Source organism: Suncus etruscus, chromosome 11 (assembly GCF_024139225.1).
Source record: "Suncus etruscus isolate mSunEtr1 chromosome 11, mSunEtr1.pri.cur, whole genome shotgun sequence".
Lineage (NCBI taxonomy): Eukaryota > Metazoa > Chordata > Mammalia > Eulipotyphla > Soricidae > Suncus > Suncus etruscus.
The window spans coordinates 2,606,760-2,629,000 of record NC_064858.1 but is presented as its reverse complement, the minus strand read 5'-3'; the positions used below and the strand labels follow the sequence as shown (position 1 = coordinate 2,629,000).

Below are 22,241 nucleotides of genomic sequence, written 5' to 3'. Positions count from 1 at the left end.
GCCCCACGCAGGCAGAAGGAGGCAGAGTGAATGCAAAGAAGCCAAAAAGGCAGAAGCCAGTGGCCTTGGAGGCCTGAGGCGCCATTCCCTATCCCTCCGCCCCCCCCCCCCCCGTCTTCATATTCCTGCACCTCACCCCACTTCCTGCACCTCACATGTGTTGGGCGAGCACAAGTGGGGTCCCAGGTGATGGGTTTTACCTGTTCTGGGACCAAGAGGCAGAGAAGGTGCATCCAAACAGAGAAGGCACGTTCCCATCCTCGGGGCCTTTCCTGGGGCGACTCTTCCCTCCTCAGGAACTTTGCTTGCCGCCTCCCACTGTTGGGGGTGTGGAGCGGGACTCCCCAGAGAGTTGGGCACCGGGCCCTGTCCCCAAACTCACCCACAGTGTCACATGGCTCATCCTTGTGGACGCAGAAATCGGTCCTGAAAGCGAGAGATTGCAGAATTGGGCGCTGGCAGTAGTCCCAGGAGCCGACACAGCCCTCTGCGCCCTGGTCCTGCCTGCGCAGGACCAAGAAAACGGGGGTCCTCTGCCCCAGGGTGAGTCTTGAGGAGGACCCAGCAGCAGCACCTGGTCACGAAAACAGCGGCGTCCACGGGGGGCACATCCTCCTTCCCCCCCGGGACCTGGTTGTTGCCGAGGTACCGGGAACCCCCGTATTCTTCATTTTGCCACTGGCAGAAGCTCTCCAGGGACCGTTCACCATGGTGGCTGATAGAGAGCCCGGCCTGAAAGGAAGTGGGGAGCAATGAGGGTCACCCCGGAACTGTCTCAGGGCAGGGGAGGCCTTGACGCTGGGCCTTACTCGGGCCCCACGCAGACCCCACTAGGTGGGGATAGAGGCGGTGTCCAGGTAGCAACAGACGTGTTTTCGTGACGGACAGATGAACGAATGAAGGAACGAGTAGCCCAGCTAACTGGGGCTCAGCCCCCCCACCCCCCTGCACCGGACTCCTTAACCCCTGCATGTAGAACCTTTCGCCCACTGGGCCTCCCAGACACAGCCAGCCTGGATGGGCAGATCTGGAGTCTGCAGAGTTGGAGACCCCCAGGGTTAAACCTAGGGTTGTTTGGTCACTCAGGGGGCTCAGGGAGGCACCCAGAGTTGCTGGGACTAGGGTCCTGGTGCTTGGTATCTTGCCCTGGGGTCCCCTCCATGGAGAGACCACAGAGCCCAGGTAGGCGTCCCATAGCAGGTCTCTCGGTTGCAGAGACTTCGCCTCCTACCCCTGTCCATCTGTCTGTCCGTCTCGGTGCCGCGTGAGTAGGAGGAAAGGGGAAAGGACGCACCCAGCGTTTCAACACCTAGGGAGGGCAGAGAAGACCACCCACACCCGGGGCAGGGTCTGGGAGGGACTCATGGGGCTCTGAGGCAGTCAGGGGGTACTCACGGGGCGCTGGCGCAACAGGACTAGCCTGGTCACACGGATGCTCACTTTAACCCCCAAGCTTTGATGTTGGAACATGTTGTAGACCTGGCAGAGAGGACAGGGGAGAAATGCAGGAGAAACCTGTGAGCCAGACACAAATGTGGCATGAATCCGGCTTTGACACGAAGGTCACATGCTTGATACTGAAGCTCAAATTGGATCCCCAGCACCACTGGGTCCCGGGCACCTCCAAACCGTCACCAAGAAATGCAGAGATTCGGGGCTCCTAGCCCGTCCCATGAAGAAGCGGGGCGCTAAGAGAGAAGGGGATAGTGTTGGCGGAGCAAAACAGGACTTGTGACCCCCCCCCCATGCTTTTCAGACGTGGAATACTGGGTAACTTTCAAGGGACACTGGGCAGACGGCATATAGTCACTGGCGCGGGGAGATAGCCCACTGGCAGGTTTGAACCCTGGTACAATACATGGTCCCCCACATCCCAACCCAAGCACAGCAGGACCCGTCCCTGAGTGCCACTGGGAAACAAAATAAAACAGAAATGGCAGGAGGGGTCGCAGCTACAGGACAGCACCACGGTCCAACCCTGGCATCCACATGGACTGTTAGGCAGCACCAGGAGTGACCTCTGAGCACAGAATCAGGAGTAAGACCTGAGCACCGCTGGGTGTGGCTCACCCCCCAAAAGGAGCAGCAGGAAGCTTTATCTCCCACCTCCAGGGCTCCTCTTTTTTGTTGTTGTTTTTCTTTTGGGGGAGGGGCACACTCAGCAGTGCTCAGGGGTTCCTCCTGGCTCTGTGCTCAGAAATTACTTCTGGTGGCTTGAGGGACTCTATGGGATGCCAGGGATCGAACCCAGGTCTATCCTGCATCAGACACGTGCAAGGCAAATGCCCTCCCTGCCGTGCTATGGCTCCAGCTCACACTCATTATTCTTGCCCACAAGAGAAAAGGAAATATAATTCTGTCTGTCTGTCTCTCTCATCTCTTTTCCTTGAGAACAAAATCATAGTCCGTTTTCTTGTCCTTTTTTTCAGAGGGACCCTTGGCAAGCCAATTTCTGCTCCAGAACTTGGGGGCCAGAAGGTTCCCCATGTTTGGCCCTCTGAAGTCTCACTCAAATGGCAGAGACTGGGATTTACTCTCAAAAAACATTCACCCTGAAGATTGGGCTCTGGAAGAACTGGAAGACCCCTCAATCATAAATGTGAGACCCAGGGCCCGGAGAGATAGCACAGCGGCGTTTGCCTTGCAAGCAGCCGATCTAGGACCTAAGGTGGTTGGTTCGAATCCCGGTGTCCCATAGGGTCCCCCGTGCCTGCCAGGAGCTATTTCTGAGCAGACAGCCAGGAGTAACCCCTGAGCACCGCCGGGTGTGACCCAAAAACAAAACAAAACAAAAAATCCGAGACCCAAGCGGAATCAGTGAGTTAGGGGATGGGCCAGAGAGATAGCACAGCAGCAGGGCATTTGCCTGGCATGCAGCCAGTCCAGGACAGATGGCGGTTCGATTCCCAGCATCCCATATGGTCCCCCATGCCTGCCAGGAGCGATTTCTGAGTGCAGAGCCTGGAGTAACCCACGAGTGCTGCCAGGTGTAGTTCCCCCCCACTCCAATAAAGAAGAGAAGATGCCGAAGCAGCATCCTGACCTGCCAGCCGAGCACTGGGACCAGGAGGCAGGAGAAGGTGGGAGTCGGGGATGAACAGGCAGCCAGGAGTCCCCAGGGCTCCCACCACTGGGCTACCCCCAGACGCTCGCTTCCTGCTACAAACCCGTTTCTCACCAGGTCTACAGGACAGAGCAGCAGGGAGCAGGTGGCAGGGCCAGACCCACCCCAAGGCTCTGCTCTCCGATAGTTTCCCACGGAAATTCCTGCTCGGAGAACTTGGAGGCGGCGGCCACATGTGTGGGGAGATACGGGCCAGGCCGGGAGCAGTGTGGCCAAGCGTCTGGGAATTCTGGCTCTGGCTGCAGCCTGGCCGCCGCTCAGGGCCTGGCTCGTGGGTCACATTTATTTTTCCTTTTCCTTTCCTTTTTTTTTTTTTTGGTTTTTGGGCCACACCCGGTAACGCTCAGGGGTTACTCCTGGCTATGTGCTCAGAAGTTGCTCCTGGCTTGGGGGACCATATGGGACGCCGGGGGATCGAACCGAGGTCCATCCAAGGTTAGTGCAGGCAAGGCAGGCACCTTACCTTTAGCGCCACCGCCCGGCCCCTCCTTTTTTTTTTTTTTTTTTTTTTGTTTTTGGGCCACACCCGGCGGAGCTCAGGGCTTACTCCTGGCTCTGTGTTCAGAAATCGCTCCTGGCAGGCTTGGGGGACCCTATGTAATGGACGGGATTTGAACCACCATCTATGGAGAGAGAGCACAGCGGCAGGGCATTTGCCTTCCATGCGGCTGACCCGGGACAAACCCCGGTTTGATTCCCAGCATCCTATAGTCACCTGTGCCTGTCAGGAGCAATTTCTGAGTGCAGAGCCAGGAGGAACCCCTGAGCGCCGCCAGATGTGGTAGGCTGTGTGTCAGCAGCCCGGGGTCCCAGCACGTGGCTGTTCTTGGGACTCAGTGGTCTGGGAGGAAATGAGGAGCTGGAGGGGGGGATTGAGCAGGGGAGCGAAGGGGGCAGGGCTGAGGGCTGCAGGAACCCCAACGGCGTGTCACAGGATGTCACAGCTGTCGCAAGAGGAGGCCACCCCTCAGGGACCAATGGCTACCCCACTTGAAAAGCCCTCGAAACACATTGAAGGTCTTTCCAGTGCCCGTTGAGCTCAGGGGTCTGGGACCAGGCTGGACCCCACACGGTGAAGCTTCTCAGAGTTCCGGGCACAGCCTGGCTGGCTATGGGCATGACATGGTCACTCTGCTGCCTGTGGAACCTGCTGGAATGTTCTGGGCCCTCAGTCCAGAGGCTGAGAATACCGAGGTCTGAAGAGGGGAGCGGCCCTTCTCAGCACACAGCAAGGGTTTGGGGGTGGGCAACACCTTGGTTTTAGGCTTCAGCTGGTCTTTGTAGAGATTCCTGCCTGTCACCCTCACGCATATCCCCTCCCACAGACACCCTCAGACACCCCCCCACACCCCTACCCCACATGGGACAGCCCCACATTCACCTACATACCCCCAACCCCAACCCTCAGGCCCTGCAGCCTCAGACTGAAGAGTCACCTGCCACCCTGTCACCCCCTCTCCTGCGGGCTGAACAAGCCCCAGTCCTCTGAGGGCGGGTGTGCAGGGCCATGGCACCAGTGGGCACCAGGGAAGAGAGAAGCCTGCGCTGTGCGCGCGTGCGAGTGTGTGTGTGTCTGTGTGTGTGGAATGTGTCTATGTATGTGAGTGTGTTTGTGAATGCGTGTGTTTGTGTTTCTGTGTGTGTCTGTGTTGTGTGTGTCCATGTAAGTGTGTGCGTCTGTGTGAGTGTGTGTCTGTGTGTTTGTCTATATCTAGGGATGTCTGAGTGTGTCCTTGTGAGTTTGCCAGTGTGTGTGTCCGTGAGTGAGTCTGTGTGTCTATATCTGTGTGTGTCTGAGTGTCATTGTTTATGTGTGAGTCTGTCTGTGTGTGCGGAACGGACGCCAGATCTGCACGTGATTCCAACACCCCTAAGGTCAACAGTGTGTGTCCCCAAAACCAAAAAAACAAAAAACCAACTTCCTGGCCGCACCCATCAAGCTTGCCCCACTGAGCCTCTACTGTGCCGTCCCCACCCCCACTGTCCTGAGGAAGGGGTGGGCCCAGGGACCCGACAGCAGTGCCCGTACGCCACTGCCCCCTTCTGGCCAGAGCAGCTGGGCGCCCTAACCACAGGAGAGGCAGACCATCGCAGAAGGGTGGGGCAGAAGGACCCGACCTTCACCACAGCTGCCTCTGCTCAGGGTCAGGGCCCACCTTGCCCGCCCACCCTGCCCAGGACACAGCCGTGGCAGCCCCAAGCACGGGCTTGTCCTGACCGCAGTTTTGCTGCTGTAATGACTGTTTACTGCTGAGAAAGAACACCCTAATGACGGGGGAGCCCCAGATCAAAGGGTCTGGGTGCTCTGTGGTCCCATCGGGAGGACAGCAGCAGAGACAAACTCTGTTTTTACTTTGACTTGGGGCCATAATGGGCAGTGCCCGGGGATCCTCCTGGCAGAGCTCAGGGGCCACATGCGGATACTGGGGATCAAATCCAGGTCGGCCACGCGCAAGACACAGTCCCTGGAAGGTGCCCTATCGCTTGAGAGCACAAAACCATCTAGGGAACTCCGGGCTGTGTGAGTGGAAAAGGGGGATCTTCCTAGTGGGAAGCAAATCGAGGGCGGAGGAGGGAGCACTGTGACAATGAGAGCTGGAAATGATGGCTCTGGACAAGAACTGGGCGCTGAGAAGAGGGAAAAATTTATATGTAGTAATCATATTGCGAACCACGGTGTCAAAAATGAATAAATAAACTGAAAGAATCTATTTATTACAAAAATAAATAAAACTGGAAAGGAAAAAAAATAGAGCCAGGCAGCAACAAAGCCCCAAGGCAAACAGCGTGGCAGAACAAAGCCACAAAATTTTCTGGGGGTGGTGGTGGTGGTAGAGGTTAAGGCCTTTGGGAAACAGAGTGGGTAGGCTAAGTTTTAAAATAAATTTAAAAAAATTAACGGCCAGGACCAGAGAGATAGCACAGCTGTAGGGCATTTGCTTTGCACACAGCTGACCCGGGACAGACCTGGGTTCAATCCCTGGCATCCCATAGTGTCTACCAAGCCTGCCAGGAGCGATTTCTGAGTTCAGATCCAGGAGTAACTCCTGAGCGCTGCCAGGTGTGGCCCCCCAAAAAAAATTAATGGCAAACAAAAGGCACCCCAAGTACCTGGCCCAGAAAGGCAGAACAAGGTAGTGTGCTGGGACTCTGTTCCTTAGGCCCCACCTGGAGCCAGAGGTACAGTGGGGAGGATGTTGGCCAACCTGGGTTCCATTCTCAACATTCCATAGGGCCCCCCCAAGCCCCACAGGAATGATCCCTGAGGGCAGAGCCAGGATTAAATGGGAGCATCGCCAGGTGTGGCCCCACAACCAACCAACCAACCAACCAACCAACCAACCAACCAACCAACCAAAACACCAGTAACCACCAATCCAGAAACGCCAATCCAGGAGCAGGAATGAGAACTCAAGAGGTCCGAGAGGCTCTGGAAAAATCCAGCCCGCTGGAGTCAGGCCCTGCAGCCCCCCAGAGCATTGCTCGGAGATCACCCCTCAAAAGTTGATGAAATGGAAAAATGCAAAAGTCAGCCAGACGGAGCCGGGGACTCCAAAGCGCAGCTGTGGGAGAGGTTCCCCGAGGACGCCTTGGCCCAAGCAGCTCCTCGGAGCAGGAACTGGGGTGCCCGAGGAGGGGGGAGCACTCACCATGTTCATGACGGTGAGCAGGAAGCGCTGGGCGGCCTCGGCACCGTGGTAATGCACCATGTCGGCGTCCGCCACCACCAGCGTCTCCAGGGCGTGCTCGCTTGGTGGCCTGATGGCATCTCTCCGCTCTCGCCACTGCTGCTGCGGCTCCTCTGGAAGACAAGGGCGCTCGGGCACTCTGGGGGCTAGGGACCCAGCCTTGCTGTCTGTTTCTGGGTCCTCCTGGGCAGGGGAAGGAGCCCCCAGCCACCCGCCTGGGTCTTAATGGCCGGTGGATTTCAGAGTGTAGGTCTGGAGACCCATGTTGGATCCGGACCCCTTTGTGGCACTGCCCAACCACTCAGCCAAAGGAAGGGCAGAGTCAGGATGTGGAAGACAGGGTTGAGAGGCAGGATGGAAAGTGGGGTGCGGTGGCAGGGGCGGAGAAGGAAGCGGAGCCCTGGTGGAGGAACCAAGGAGATTCTAGAGTTCTGGCTAGGCGAATCTTGGAGTTCACAGGGGACTGACTATCCCCACTTGAGTACTGGAGATAGGGCCAGGTTGCAAGGAGGTACAAGGGCTCCCGGGGGGGGGGGGCGCCTCGAGTGGGCACCCAAGCATCACTTCAAACCCAGAATGAAAAGGCACCATTGGACAAGACTCTTGGGACTCACGGAACCAGGCAAGAGGGGGGGTCCCCCTAGGAGTCACTGCTCCCCTAGTCCCCAGACCTGTCCTCCCTATGGGTTCACTGGCCTTGCTCCCAGGCTCATCTCATAGCCAAAGATTCACGACATCGCTAATGTTCAGTGTCCCTCACTCTGCTCTCACACTGGCATCCAAGGGCAACAGCCCCCTGTTGTGTGATTGTTGTAATAATGTTTTTGCCTGTCATCCCACCTGGATCTTCCAGGTGGGGGTGATTAAGGAAACAAATAAATAGCTTGTTGGGAAGGCATAGGGGGCTCTTTTGCCAGAACTGACGGCTTGTTCGGTTTGCTTTTTGGAGCTGGCTGCAACTGACAAAAGACTCCTTTGCTGAACCTTTGGTCCCCTAATCTTTTGCATTCGTTGATTATTCACGTCGGATATTATTATCAAAGTCTCCCCCAAAAGGGGGGACGGAAGAATGGGATTCAATTTATCATTCTGGGAGTCATTCTTAGACTTGGAGACCATCAACAAGGGGTTTGACCTCCCCCCACAGCCCCCCCCCCCAGTGGACCCAGCAAAGGAGTGTGCCACAGAGAAAACGGCCCTTCTCCAAGTCTGACACCCCTCCCCACAAAAGAAAGGCCCTTCTCCCACTTCCAGTCGTTTCAGCCCAGAAAAGGGGGAAAGGAAAAGATTGTTCTCTCAGCCTGAATTCTTGAAATAGCTTCTCCCAAGGCCAAGTGGTTTTAGAGAAGGACCTCAATGGCGTGTCTGTTTCTGACTGAGAAAGGTGGAAAAGGTTGGTGGGACTGGAGTGACAGCTTGGTGAGGAGGGCACGTGTCTTGCCCAAGGCCGACTTGGGTTCGAGCCCCGGCATCCTATGGACACGGACCACATCCTGAGCACGGCCAGGAGTGATCCCTAAGCTCAGAGCTAGGAAGAACCCCCAGAAACAGCTGGCTGTGCCCTGCCATAATAGAGACAGGTTTGTGGGGTTACCAGTGTGTGTGTGTGTGTGTGTGTGTGTGTGTGTGTGTTTGCATGCACAAACCAATTAATCCGAGTTCACAGGGGATCCCTGCAGCAGGCAGGAAGTGGGATCTCTCCCCATCACCCCAAAGCCCCGCCCCCCCATTCCAGGAGCAGCAAGGCCGTGGGACAAAGTCTTGAGCTCCATCTACACAAAGAAGAAAACTCCCTGTGACATCCAGAAGACAGCAGACGCACGTAGGGAAAGGGCCAGAAGAGGGAAGGGGCTCAATAAAAGCTGCCAGGAGGGGGTGTGGACCGTGGCCAGCTGGGGAGGGCACCTGAACTCGGAGCCTTGTAGAGCGGGAGGGACAGCCAGGCACAGAAGAGGCTCAGGGGAGACACGCCCGGGGCCAGACCAGCATCTGTTTCAGCCAGAACCCAGCCCCAAGAAGTGGTAGTATTTGCAAACACGGGGTATTTACACACTCAGTGCTTGCATACGTGGTGGCGTTACACACTTGATGGTATTTGCACACTTGAAAGTTCTTACACTTTTTTTTCCCTTTGGTTTTGGGGCCACGCCCTTCGGTGGCAGTGCTCAGGCTCTGTGCTCTGTGCTCAGAAATCACATGTGGCAGGCTTGGGGGACCATATGGGATGCCCGGGATCGAACCCCGGTCTGTCCTGGGTCTTCTGCATGCAAGGCAAATGCCCTACCGCTATGCTATTGTTACTGCCCATAGTTCTGACATGTTCGACGGTATTTACACACTTGTACCAATGGTTTCGGCCAGAAAGATCCACTCTTCACACTGTTGGGAGGCCGTGTGTGCACAGATGGCCACTGAAATCCACCCTGCTGTGAGTAGACCAACCCTCAGGCTCACTGAAAACCACCTTTTCAGACTTACTCCTGGTTGCTCCTCCTGGCTCTGCGCTCAGAAATTGCACCTGGCAGGCTCGGGGACTATTTGAGATGCAGGGGATCGAACCTGGGTCTGTCCCAGGTCAGCTGTGAGCAAAGCAACCGCCCTACCACTGTGCTAGCTCTCCATCGATGCGTGTGGGGAACGTTCTCCACCTATCAGTGCCAAACTACCAGGCCCCACAGGGGCTGCGACGGCCAAGCTGTAGGCAAAGCTGCCGGGACGCCTGGACATGGCCTTGATTTTCTCATACTTGCCAAATTGTCTGGGGAGGTCGTGGAGCTGCTCACCCTGAAGCGGAGGTTGCTTTGTGGACTGGATTCTGAATTTGCACCCCATTTCCTGGAGCCCAGCTTATCAGAACCTGGGGTGCTGCTAGCTGTGAAGAGCTTACCAAAATCAGGGCAGGGCCTTCAAACCCCAAGCCCACGGAATGAAGGTGTTTGACCAGAGGAACCTGTGATGGGTTTTTGGTTTGAGCCCCACCTGCTGGTGTTTGGGGTCACTCCTGGCAGGGCTTGGCGGGCTGGATGGAGTGCCAAACCTCAAACCCAAATCAGCCGCATGCAAGCCTTCCTCACTAGACTCTCGCTCCAGTCCAATAAACTGCTTTAACTTCACAGTCTGGAAGAAAGTCAGGTGTCTCTAATATACACTAGAACAGAAAAAGGCTAAGAGAGACACCATAATTTGGATCAAGGCTCAAAAGCTGGTCCAAAAGGCAGTTTTGGGAAAAGCCAATTGTAGAGATAACCAAAATGACAGTAGGTAGAGCCAGTGATAGCACAGCAGGGAGGGCGTTTGCCTCGCACGAGGCTGACCCGGGTTGGACTCTGGCATTCCATAGGGTCCTCCCACCCCTGAGCAATGCCAGGAGTGATTCCTAGTGCAGAGCCAGGAGGAGGCCCTCCCTGACCATGGCCGTGTAGGGTCCCAAGAACAACAAACCAAAAAAATGCCAGTTGAATATTTTAAGTTTATTCTGGGATAAGGTTATTACTGTGGCTGATGCCTGGAACTGGGGTGACAGGGGCAGAGAATGTCTGGCTGGGCCAGGGGCGCTCAGGTCAGCGCTGGACCTGGGGCCTCATGGCAGAAAGGTGGGCTCGGGTGGACACAGTCGATGGGCTTGGCCTGGAGCTCAGCACTTCCATGCAGGGCTTTGGCTATCAAAGTGTGCAAATGCCAAGTGTACAAACACTACCAAGTGCGCAACCAGCACCCAGCGCACCAACACTATCGAGTGTACAAACACCACCAAGTGTGTAAATACCATCATGTGTACAGATTCCACCAATGAGGCAAACTGTGTGCCTCAACTTCAAATGCTACTGCGCATGTGCAGCAGTGATATTGCGAAGACTGACACAGAGATGAGAAGGAGAAAGAAAGACACAGAAACCAGCAAAGGCCCAGGTCTCACACACACACACACACACACACACACACACACACACACACACACACGGCCAGGCGGCCCAACCCCACACCCAGAGATCCATGGGGGACCAAGCTCAGTGACCAGGACAAAGAGAACAAACGTTCCAATGTTCCACATGGCCCCCCTCTCCAAGAATAAGCCCTGAGCACAGAGCCAGGAGTATCTTCCAAGCTCAGCCAGATGTGGCCCCAACATCCTGGTCCCCTAAAAAAAAAATCAAGAAATAATTTCAAATATCTTAACTACTTTAGTTGTTGAAAATAACAAAAATCTATGTTAAAAAAATCAGAAAAAGCAAAGCAGGGCCGGAGAGATAGCACAGCAGTAGGGCATTCGCCTTGCATGTGGCCAACCCGGGAGGGACCCGGTTTCAGTCCCGGCATCCCATATGATCCCCCAGCCTGCAAGGGGCAATTTCTGGGTACAGAGCTAGGAGTGATCTCTGAGCGCCGCTGGGTATGGCCCAAAAACCAACCAATCAACCAAGCAATCAATAAAGTAATTTAAAAAAGAAAAGAAAAGAAAAACAGAGAAAAGAGGAGAGCAGAGCAGGGTACCACTCCCAGTGGCGCTCAGGGGTTACTCGTGAGCAATCACTCCCGACAGGTTCGGGGGACCGTATGGGATGCCGGGGATCGAACCCTGGTCAGCCACATGTGCAAGGCAACGCCCTCCCCGCTGTGCTGTTGCTACAGCCCAGCCAATATCTTCCTGCCAAACCCCAGCCCGGAGCGTCTTTTATGAATGTTTATAAGGTCCTAAAACTCCCGAGACAGAAAAGAAAAGGGGAGGAGCAGCCACTGTGAGATCCCACGCTCCTTGAGCATCCACGGACCCTGAGAGAAACGGGAGCCTCTAGGGGCCTGGGACCCCCCACGGCAATGGGGAAGGCGTGGGCAGGCCTCCTTTGCAGTCAGGGGGACGCGAGGACACAGGTGTCCTCCTCGCCTGCCTCAAGAGCGTGTCCCCTTGGGAAGCCCTAAAATGACCTTTCGAGGAAACTTGGCCGGTGCACCGGGGCCGCCCCCGAATTCCTTTTCCCAGTTTCCACACTGACCCAACACAGGCCGCGGCTTCTGAGCCAAGCGGGCCGGGACGGACGGGACCCGCTGTCTGCCTCGCTCCGCCGGCCACAAAGAGGCGCAAAGAGTGTTTCTCATGAAGCCAGAGACGCCAGAAGGGAAACAGATCCCTCTTCCTTTCTGCTTCCTGCCCGGAGCCAGGCCAGGCCCGTGCCCCCCAAAACATGCCCATTGTTCTCACTGCTCAGAGCAGGGCGGCCACAGGCCTCTGATCTGGCCAAGGCCAGATGACACCCGGCCAGCAGAGCACGGTCTGTTTTCTTCTGGAAACCTGGAGAAACCTCAGAGCCGACTTGTGGGCCAACAGCTAGAGCGAGCACCAGGCGGAGCTCAGAGCAGACAGACAGACAGACATTCCAGGGAGCCCCTGAGTGCGGGCTCTGATCAAGGCAGACCAGACGCTGGCGAGGGAGAAGGGGAAACGCCCAGAGCTGTGCGTGTCTCTGGGAAAGAGCGTCTGTTACTGGGGCGGGTGCCGAGGAGAGGGGGGCTTGCGTGGTCACTCGGGGCTGCCTGTTTGGGGACTGGGGGTGGGGGAAGTTGCCAGTTTCCAGAGGGGCTAAACCACCAGGACAGTGACGGAGCCTGCTACTTGCCTGTGCCCAAAGACCCCGTGCTCCGGGACCTGTGAGCAGTTGATGGCCAGAAAAAGAAAAGGGGGGAGGGCAGCTGCTGAGAGGGGGAACCCCACGACATCAAGGGTGGAAGGGTAGAGAGAGAGAGAGAGAGAGAGAGAGAGAGAGAGAGAGAGAGAGAGAGAGAGAGAGAGAGAAGAGAGAGAGAGAGAGATCCAGGTGGTCGCTCTCTCTAAGGGCAGAAACAGCCAGGGTTTCTGGGGTGAGGTCCAGGGGGAACGGTAGAACCCAGCCAGGGCAGTGCTCTCTCCATGGGGGACCAAAGTGGCCAACTGGCCAGGGACTCCTGACCAGCAGGAGGCCCAGGCCACATGCACACCTACATTCTAGCCAGGGACGCGGCTGTCCACTGCAGAAAGCTGCGCCCGGAGTCATTGGGACGAGAGAGGGGGTCCCCGAGAAGGTCATGTGTGAGCAGACAGCGAGCGTGGAAGGTCTGTGGGACCCTGAGCTGATCACACCAGGGTGCTGAGAGCCCTGGGTGTCCTGGGATCAACCTCAAGTTCTGTAGTCCAGATCAGGAACTGGAGTTCCCCCCCCACATGGTCCATGACCCCCACTGTCTTTGAATTTAATGGCATGGCCAGGACTGGGGGCAGGTGGGAACAGACTAGGAACAGAAACTCTCCTTCTGACTACCCTCCACTGCTGGGGTTTGGTGACCAAAGAGCCCCCAAAGGTGAGGGGGCCCCAACTTCCTCCTGACACACCCAGCCTGTAGTCTCTCAAGCCTGACAAGGATGACATCCCCTCTGGAAGGCGCCACCATTCCTGGCCTCACTTCGGCAATCTGGCATGGCCAAAACCAGAGGGGCCCGAATGTTTTGGTCTCTGGTCTGCCTGCTTCCTTCCCAGACCCAGTCTCCTCCAATTCTGAACAAACAGGATGCACTCCTCCAGTCCCTCTCCTACTGGGTTTATTCCACCCTCCTGGGGCTTGAAAGGTGGGGGGAACACACTTCAGCTCATGGGCCGGAGCAATAGCACATAGGTAAGACGTTTGCCTTGCATGTGGCCAATACAGGACGGACCCTGGTTCGAATCCCAGCATCCCATAAGGTCCCCCAAGCCTGCCAGGAGCAACTTCTGGGTGCAGAGCCAGGAGACTGGCTTTCAGGAATGTCCCATGGCGGGGGTGGGGTGGGGACACTCACCTGCAAGCACTTGGCAGAGCGGTCCTGATGCCCCGGCCTCGGCGGCATGGTTGGATGCCCAGGACCATCGGCGCCGGATCACGTGCTCCCCAATGTGATGTGAACCCCAGGAACTGTTGAGGGGCTGGATGAAGACCTGCTCTTGCCCCAGCTGGATGAGGCCCACCTGCCAGGGGGATGGAGAGAGGAGGAAAGAGAGGAAGAGATTGGTGACACGTACCAGCTCACACAGCTGAGGGTCTGGGCAAGGAGGTCACTGGGCTTGGACCTTAGTCCTCGAAGGATGCCAGGTGGCCTGGAGAACCCTGCCCAGTACTGGGAGATGGGGGAGGTGGGTGGAGGGGCCTCGTATCAGGACCCAGGGAACACATGCCTTGTATGCACCCTACCTGGGTTCCAGCCCGGGCACCATCAGGGGTCACTTTACCTGAGCATCACCAGGAAAAGCCCAAACATTCCCCCTTAAAAGATAGATTGGGGGGGTGGTGGAGAGATAGCATGGGGTAGGGCATTTGCCTTGCATGCAGAAGGATGGTGGTTCAAATCCCAGCATCCCATATGGTCCCCCAAACCTGCCAAGAGTGATTTCTAAGTGTAGAGCCCGGAGTAACCCCTGAGCGCTGCCAGGTATAACCCGAAAACAAACAAACAAACAAAAGATGGATTTGGGACCTGAATGATAGCACAGAAGGGAGGGCGTTTGTCTTGCACACGGAAGATCCAAAGCCAGGAATAACCTCTGGGCACTGTTGGGTGTGGCTCCCGCCAAAATACCAAAACCAAAAGATGGATTTTACCTTATTATTTACAAAACACAGATCTGGAGCCCCCAAGTCAAACTGCCTTATACAGGAGTTTGGTCGTGGCATCATGGGAACAAGTGGGTTTTGTCTTTGGGGTGTGTGTGTGTGTGTGTGTGTGTGTGTGTGTGTGTGTGTGTGTGTGTGTGTGTGTGTGTGTGTGCAAAAGACCCAGGATCACGTCTAGCAGGATCGGGAATGGGACCCATGGTCCTGCATTGTGGTCCTGATATTCCTTGATTTCTGGAACCCACCCACGTATTCTCAGCACCTCTAGAAGCGATGTCTTCGCATCGGGTGTGGCTCTTAAAACAAGTCCCCAAATGATTTTTGGTTGGTTTGTTTTGTTTTTTTTTTTTTTTTGGGGGGGGGGTCACATCCGGTAGCGCTCAGGGGTTCCTCCTGGCTCTGTGCTCAGAAATCGCTCCTGGCAGGTTCGGGGAACCATATAGGATGCTGGGATTTGAACCACCTTCCTTCTGCATGCAAGGAAAATGTCCTACCTCGTGTTATCTCTCTGGCCCGACCCTAATGATTTTTATTAATATCTTTATTTAAACACCTGATTACAAATACGATTGTAGTTGGGTTTCAGTCATGTAAAGAACACCCCCCTTCACCGGTGCAACATCCCCATCCCATCACCAATGTCCCAAATCTCCCTCCTTCCCACTTGCACTCGAGACAGGCTTTCTACTTCCCTCATTCATGCACATTGTTATGATAGTGACCTAAATGATTTTTAAGATCACGTCCCCATCATCACTTGAGGAGGAAGTGCGGGTCAGAGTTTGGTGCTGAGGGCTGAAGCGATAGCGCAGTGAGGAGGGTGTTTGCCTTGCATGCAGCCAATCTGGGTTCGATCCCCAGCATCCCATATGGTCTCCCAAGCCTTCCAGGAGTGATTCCTGAGCACAGAGCCAGGAATAACCCTGAGCACCACCAGATTTGGCCTCAAAACAAAAAACAAACAAACAAACAAAAATTAGAATCAGATTAGAATCAGAGAATCAGAACATTGCATTCTTCGGAACCAAAGGTCAGAAAGAGAACTTGGGTCACATTAGTGATTTGAAAGCATGTTGCTTCTTCAGAACTCCTATTAAGACCATAAGCAATACTAGATTTCCAAAGACCAGGGACCAGACCCATAGCACAGCGATATGGTGCGTGCCTTGCACGTGGCCGACCCTGGATGGACCCATGTTCGATTCCTGGCATGCCCTATCTTCTCCCAACTTTTCTTTTTCTATTTTCTTTGGCCACACCTCACGGTGCTCAGGGGTTACTCCTGACTCTGCACTCAGAAATCAGTTCTGGCAGGCTCGGGGGACCATACGGGATGCCAGGGGTCGAACCCGGTTCCACCTGGATCGGCTGCATCCAAGGCACAGCCTTACCGCTGCACAATCACTCTGGTCCCTCCAGGAGCGACTTCTGAGCACAGAAATAGAAGTGATCCCTGGGCCTTGCCAGGTATGACCCCAAAACCAAAAATAAATACATACAACATGTCCAAAGAGCTGAAGGTCGCTCCCCATTTCCCTCAGTTTTGGGGAGCACCCTTGGCAGAGCTCAGGAGCTGTGAGGTGCTGGGGTTCCCCCTGTGGCATCTGGTCTACATTTCCCAGGTGTGGAAGGCTACGCTGTTGGACAAAGATCACATTCACATCGCATGTTTGTGACATTCATGGCTTGAAAATGAAGGGCCATGTGTCCCCTTTGGGGGTGCTGGGGTTGAAACTGGGGCCTCCCACCTTGTGAAGCTAAGCTACTCTCACTAAGACAAGCAGCTTCTAGGTTCTGCTTCCCAGGTTTAAAAGCAGCCACATGGGCAGGAGAAATAGCACAGTGGTAGGGTGTTTACCTTGCACACAGCCAACCCAGGACGGTGGTTTGAATCCCGGCATCATGGTTCCCTGAGCCTACCAGGAGCGATTTCTGAGCAGAGTCAGGAGTAATCCCTGAGCGCCGCTGGGTGTGACCCCCCAAATAAATAAATAAATAAGTAAATAAAAACAGCCCCATTTCTAAGAAACTTGTGTTCTCCGGAGCATCTATCAGTGGGGAGTGCAAAGACAAACTGGGGGGGGTGGGTGTTCAGAGGGTCTGCAGGGATGGAGCCTGGGCCAGGGGGAACTGGCTATGGGTTCAGAGACATGTGGCCACAGCCTGTGTGCAGAGGGAGGCGACAATGTGCTCGCAAATGAAGAGCTCATTGAACACCAGGACCACACAGCGGGGCCATGCTGGGAACACCCAGGCTTGGGTCCGGTTTGGGGGCCACACCAGCAGTGTCGGAGCTCAAATCCCAAGACTCAGGCCTGCAGAGCACATGCTCTAGCCAGGGGACATTTGGCAAGTGCGCTGAGCAGAGTGCTGAAAAGGGCTCAAGGCCCTGGCCCTAAGGTCCCTCCCAGCCCCAGTCCCATGTGGTCCCCAACACAACCTACATGCTAAGACATTGGTTTTCTTCAGCCTGCTTGCTGCGTCTCCCAAGATCACATCCTGTGGTGCTTGGAAGACATGCCGGGGCCAGGGTGGAGCTGTGAAGGGGACACACACACAGAACCCACTTCTCAATCATGCTGACCAGTGGCCGAGAACAACAGAACGTGACATCCACATAGCCGCGAGGTGCGCACCTCCAAAACCACCCCAGGACCGAAAACCTGTGTGAAATCAGCACAGCAGGACCTTCGGGGACCCCTGCTCTGCAGTCTGCCTGTGTTACCGAAGGGGGGAGTTCAGGCTAGGGCGAGTGTTGTTCTGGGCAGCCGGGGACAAGGTCTACCGGCACCAAAGCACCCGGTGTGTGCTCAGAGATGGGACCTTCCTTCCGGGGCCAGGCCAAGCCAAGGGTATTAGAGCACCCTGAGAGGGTGCAGTGATGACTAGTGTCCCCAAGGGGGTCACACCAACTAAAGTCTCTACAGCCCAGTCAGGCCCGGGCCCCGTTCTCCTGCCCTCAGAGACTTTCATGCCCAGGAAACGTCTTGAGCGGGCACAGGAAGACTCAAATCTGCTCACAGCGGTTCAGGAGAGGTTGCAAGCATCCATTGGGGAGCCCCTTGCAACCCTGGAAAGGAGATAGGGGCTAGAGGATCCCTGTGAGGCTGAAGGTCCAGGCACCCGAATCCAGCGCCATCCCATGACTAGGCTGCTCTGCGGGGACCCTGTTTCTCTGGAGGGGCTGCTCAATGGGGCTTTGAACCCCGATACCCCACAGGCTCCAGCCAGATCACTCCCGGGTGAGGCGAGAAATGCCCCCTGAGGTGTCTGTCCTCAGACAGCCCCAAAGAGCCTTAGCCTGTCCCCATGCAGTGGTCAAATGACCTTCACTGAAGGTCAGATGACCATCCCGAGGTAGGGATATATGTCCTGTCCTCAAGTCTCCCTGGCAGGCCCCAAACTCACATAGAACCTCAGCCTTGCCAGCCCCGTACTGTACTGTACTCGCTCTGAGTCCTGGCTCTGCTCCAGGGCATAAGGCTGTGCGGACCAACAGTCTGTTCTGGGGTGGAACAGAGAGCTTCTCCCTCTTCTCTGTTCCCAATGGTCTCATAATCAGAGGAGAAACGGGCCGAAACAGGAGTGACTTGTAACTCTCTGGAACAAACTGGAATTGACTGGAACAAATTGGACTGGCCCAGAACTGATGGAACGGCCAGGAACAAACCGAGATGACAAGAAAGGCCTGGGCTGGACCGAAATGGACAGGGTTGGACCTGAACAGACTTCTCCTGGGTTAGACCAGAATGGACTGAACTGGACCAGAATGGACTGGAACGCTCTGGACTGGACTGGAAAGGACCGGAATGGCCTTCCTGCAATCCCTTTTGCCCCGTGGTTCTTGCCCAGGTCACACCTTGGAGAGTTCTTGAAACGGGTCCCAAATCCCATCAAGTCACAAGCTCAGGAGGAAACTTAGCCAGTGACTGTTCTGGAAAGTTCCCCAGATGTTTCAGTGTGTGGCCAGGGCCGAAAACTGCTGCGCTTGGCTTTCAAGAGGGTGCCGGAGACGCTGGCCACCCCTGTCTGCAGGTTCATATGGGGATACAGCTGGACGAAAGCCAAGCTTTTCCCTGGCCAGGAGGCGGAGCTGCCCTGGCTCTTCGCCAATGGCAAACCGAGGCCCATGAGCAGCAGCCTGGCTCTGGTCTGCATTTGCGCCCCAATCTCAGGAGCCCTGGCTGTGGGCTCCCCCCGAGGAACAGCTCCCACCCCCATCTGCCTCTCCCCACATGGCCCCAGGCCCCGGGGGACAGGCTACGGTGTCCAGATCTGCGGGTACTCTGGCCTTCACTGTCCCGCCGGGGACGTCGGACTCTGGGCAGAGCTCCAGAACATTCCACCACCAGGCTCCTGGCCCTCCTCCCACTGCTGCAGCAGGATGTCCACGGAAGCCCCGGGCTGACCCTCTCGGTGGGGGCAGACGTGGCCTCTCCAGCACGGCCCGCAGGCCCCAGCTGGCGTCCTAGAACTCTGTGGCGCTGGGCTGTGACTCTGAGCCAAGCCCTCGGCCTCACACGTCTCCTGAGAGACAAGCCTGTCTGTAGACAGACTGACAGACCAACAGGCTGCGGCCCCACCATGCAGGCAGAGACGCTTTGAGGTGTCAAGACACTGCAGAGGCTCGTACACCCCAGGCCTGTGAATGTAGAAACGCCTCAGGTAGGACAATTTCTGCCCTGCCCAGAGGTGCCCCAGGGACCCTGGAAGGTCTTGGGCCCTTTACAGAGAAAGGATGTTTGAGTTCTGACAAGGACTGAAGACACAGATCTGGGGCCACCTGGCTTCCCCATCCAGGGATCCCCATCCCCACACCTAACCACTCTATAAGGGAGGAACTCGGACTGCACACACACACACACACACACACACACACACACACACACACACACACACACACACAAGTGTACATCTCGTGTCTATCAGGCCTGCACACCCACCCACATGCTCCCTCTCTCTCCAGGGTCTCCTAAGCCACCTGTCCAGCCCACACTGAAAGGCTTTCAGACCCTTTTCTTGGGGCTCAGATGCAGCTCCCGAGCCCCATGGCGGTGGCGGCGGGAGCACAGGAGACAGAGCTTCGGCAGGCAGGAAGGGCAAGGCCAGCTGCACACAGGAGTGTCTGTCTACCTTGTTGTCTACCTTCTTGGGGTGCGCAGGGCCTCCCCTAGTGCTAAGATGGCACATCCGGGGCCCAGAGAGATAGCAAGTTAGCACAGCGGTGTTTGCCTTGCAAGCAGCCGATCCAAAACCCAAGGTGGTTGGTTCGAATCCCGGTGTCCCATTTGGTCCCCCGTGCCTGCCAGGAGCTATTTCTGAGCAGACAGCCAGGAATAACCCCTGAGCAACGCCGGGTGTGGCTCAAAAACCAAAAAAAAAAAAAAAAAAAGATGGCACATCCGAACCGCTGGGCGCTGGGCTTAATGAGGCGGGTTTCTGATCAATATTCCCAGCAGCCAGCACAGCGGGAGACTTCGACCAAAGAGCCTCAACTCTCACATGAGCGCCAGAAACTCACACAACTGCAGCAAACGAGATTCAGGTGTTCCTGGCACGGAACAGGGGACCAACCCCCTGCAAAGGCCTTGGCGGACATGGGGAGGATGAGGTGGCGTCCAGGGCCTCCAGAAAATAATCCACAATTCATCCTTGACCCACTCGGAGGCCTGCTGAGACCTGAGCTGCCCCCACGACTCTACAGCAGCAGGGGAGGGGAAGGAGGTGTCCCCCTTGTCCTTTTGATGTCCCCCTCCGTGAGCTCAGGAGAGCAGATAGGTGGGAGAGAGCCTAGCCTCCCTCCCACCTGGCTTCCACGCAGAGTGGGGTGGGAGTGGGAGGCAGGAGGACTCTGGAAGGCTGGGGGTGGCTTTCAAATCTGAAGAGGACGGACAGACTGACGGCAGAGGCTGTGTCCACAGAGGACAATCACAAGGCAGAGGAAGCAGGGCCTGGCCGGTCGGGGTGCTAGGTCCGCCTGGGTGGACCCTGGTGGGCAGGAAGCACAAGCTGGAGAGACAACTCTGCCAAAGGCTGTGCTGATGCCACTGGTGGTCACGGGGTCCCCCGCCTGGGGCTCCGGCCACAGCAGCTGCAGGCTGCCAGGTGCCCACAGCCCCAGGTAACCAGACACAGGAGGGCGGCCCTCCTCTGATGCCCCCCCAGCGATCCTGCACGAATGCAAGAAGTGGTACTCCTCGGGATCCCCATAGCAAGCCTGGACACCCCCTTCTGCACCAGGGAGGTTCACCCCGGAGGGGTCGTGCTGAATGAACCCCCCCGACCCCCCGCCTCCTGCCCACCCCAGCCCCAGGCAGTACCAGGCCGCCGGTGGCACCGCAAGCGCTGAGCGAGGCCAGGGAACCCGCGTGGCCCAGCACGCGGCCCGAGTAGATGCACAGCTCGGTGGGGTGCCCGCGACGGCCCCCTGTGCCTGCCTCCTCCACCTGGAAGCCCGGGGCCAGGAAGCGCAGGTCTCGGCGCAGCTGCAGGTAGAGGTCGCGCCCGAAGGCCGGCAGGTGCAGCAGCAGCGCGGGGGGCGCAGCGTGGGGTGCGCGGGGCCGTCGGTGGTGGTGAGGGGGTCTCAGGGTGCCGGGCGGCGGTGGCGGGCTGTCCGGACCCACCCACCGCGGGACCACCACCTCCACGTTGGCCGCCCTGTCGTGCACGGCTGTGGGAGAGGGTGTGAGGGTCAGGTCCTGGGCCTGCCAGCCCTGCCCGGCCCTGCCCAGCTACGCCCAGCCCTGCCCGGCCCTGCCCAGCTACGCCCAGCCCTGCCCGGCCCTGCCCTGCCCTGCCCAGCCCTCCAGGCCCATCCCTGCCCACCCATCCCTTGCTACGGCCTCCTCAGGCAGGCTGGCTCGGCAGCGATACCTGTGCCCGGGTCGAATCCCCGGACCAGCAGCAACAGCACCAAGGGCAGGAGGTGGGGTGGCAGCAGGGCACCGTCACACATGGCACCGGGAACAGGGGGGGCGGGAGGAAGAGGAGGAGGAGGAGGGAAGGAGGAAGAGAAGGAAGAAGAGAAGGAAAAGGGGAGGAAGAAGAGGAGGAGTGGGAGGAGGGAGAAGAGGAGGAGGAAAGGAGGGAGACGAGGAGGAAGAGAAGGAAAGCAGGAGGAAGAGGAGGAAGAAGAGGAAGAGGAAGAGGAGGAAGGGAGGAGGGAGAGAAGGGAAGAAGAGGAGGAAGAGAAGGAAAAGAGGAGGAAGAGGAGTGGGAGGAGGGAGAAGAGGAGGAGGAGGAAAGGAGGGAGAGGGGGAGGAAGGAAGGAAAAGGGGAGGAAGAGGAGGAAGAAGGGGAAGAGGAGGAGGAAGAGGAGGAGGGGAGGAGGGAGAGAAGGGAAGAAGAAGAGGAGGAGGAAGAAGAAGGAAAAGGGGGAAGTGGAGGAGATGGGAGGAGGAAAGAGGGAGGAGCGGGAGGAGGGAGAGGTAGAGGAGGGAAGGAGGGAGAGGAGGAGGAAGAGAAGGAAAAGGGGAGGAAGAAGAGGAAGAGGAGGAAGAGGAGGAGGAGAGGAGGGAGAGGAGGGAAGAAGAGGAGGAAAAGGGGGAAGCGGAGGAGATGGGAGGAGGAAAGAGGGAGGAGCGGGAGGAGGGAGAGGAGGAGGAGGAGCAGGCGGAGGACGAGGACGAGGACGAGGACGAGGACGAGGACGAGGACGAGGACGAGGACGAGGACGAGGACGGGCAGGCCCGGGAGCAGCGGCAGGAGCCGAAGCGCGCTGGGCCCGAGCCGCCACCCAGAGATCCCCGGGCCTGGCCGGGCCGGGGGCGAGTGAGTGCTCAGCGCTGCGGACAAACCCAACCTGGCCGGGCCGG

At 57.0% G+C, this 22,241-nt stretch overlaps 1 protein-coding gene across 1 annotated transcript in view; it reads right to left on the bottom strand.

The window, feature by feature from the left end:
* The window catches only part of ADAMTS17 (ADAM metallopeptidase with thrombospondin type 1 motif 17), a 55,277-nt gene extending 33,858 nt beyond the window's left edge, over nt 1-21,419 (bottom strand). Inside the window, exons 1-8 of the mRNA XM_049782670.1 lie at nt 21,301-21,419; nt 20,748-21,097; nt 13,619-13,784; nt 11,920-11,949; nt 6,775-6,926; nt 1,396-1,479; nt 575-732; nt 383-426 (exon numbers count right to left, since the gene is read on the bottom strand). Coding sequence (XP_049638627.1) covers nt 383-426; nt 575-732; nt 1,396-1,479; nt 6,775-6,926; nt 11,920-11,949; nt 13,619-13,784; nt 20,748-21,097; nt 21,301-21,382 — 1,066 coding nt within the window. The 5' untranslated portion in view covers nt 21,383-21,419. The remainder of the gene's footprint in view (nt 1-382; nt 427-574; nt 733-1,395; nt 1,480-6,774; nt 6,927-11,919; nt 11,950-13,618; nt 13,785-20,747; nt 21,098-21,300) is intronic.
* Between the last annotated feature and the right edge of the window lie 822 nt (nt 21,420-22,241).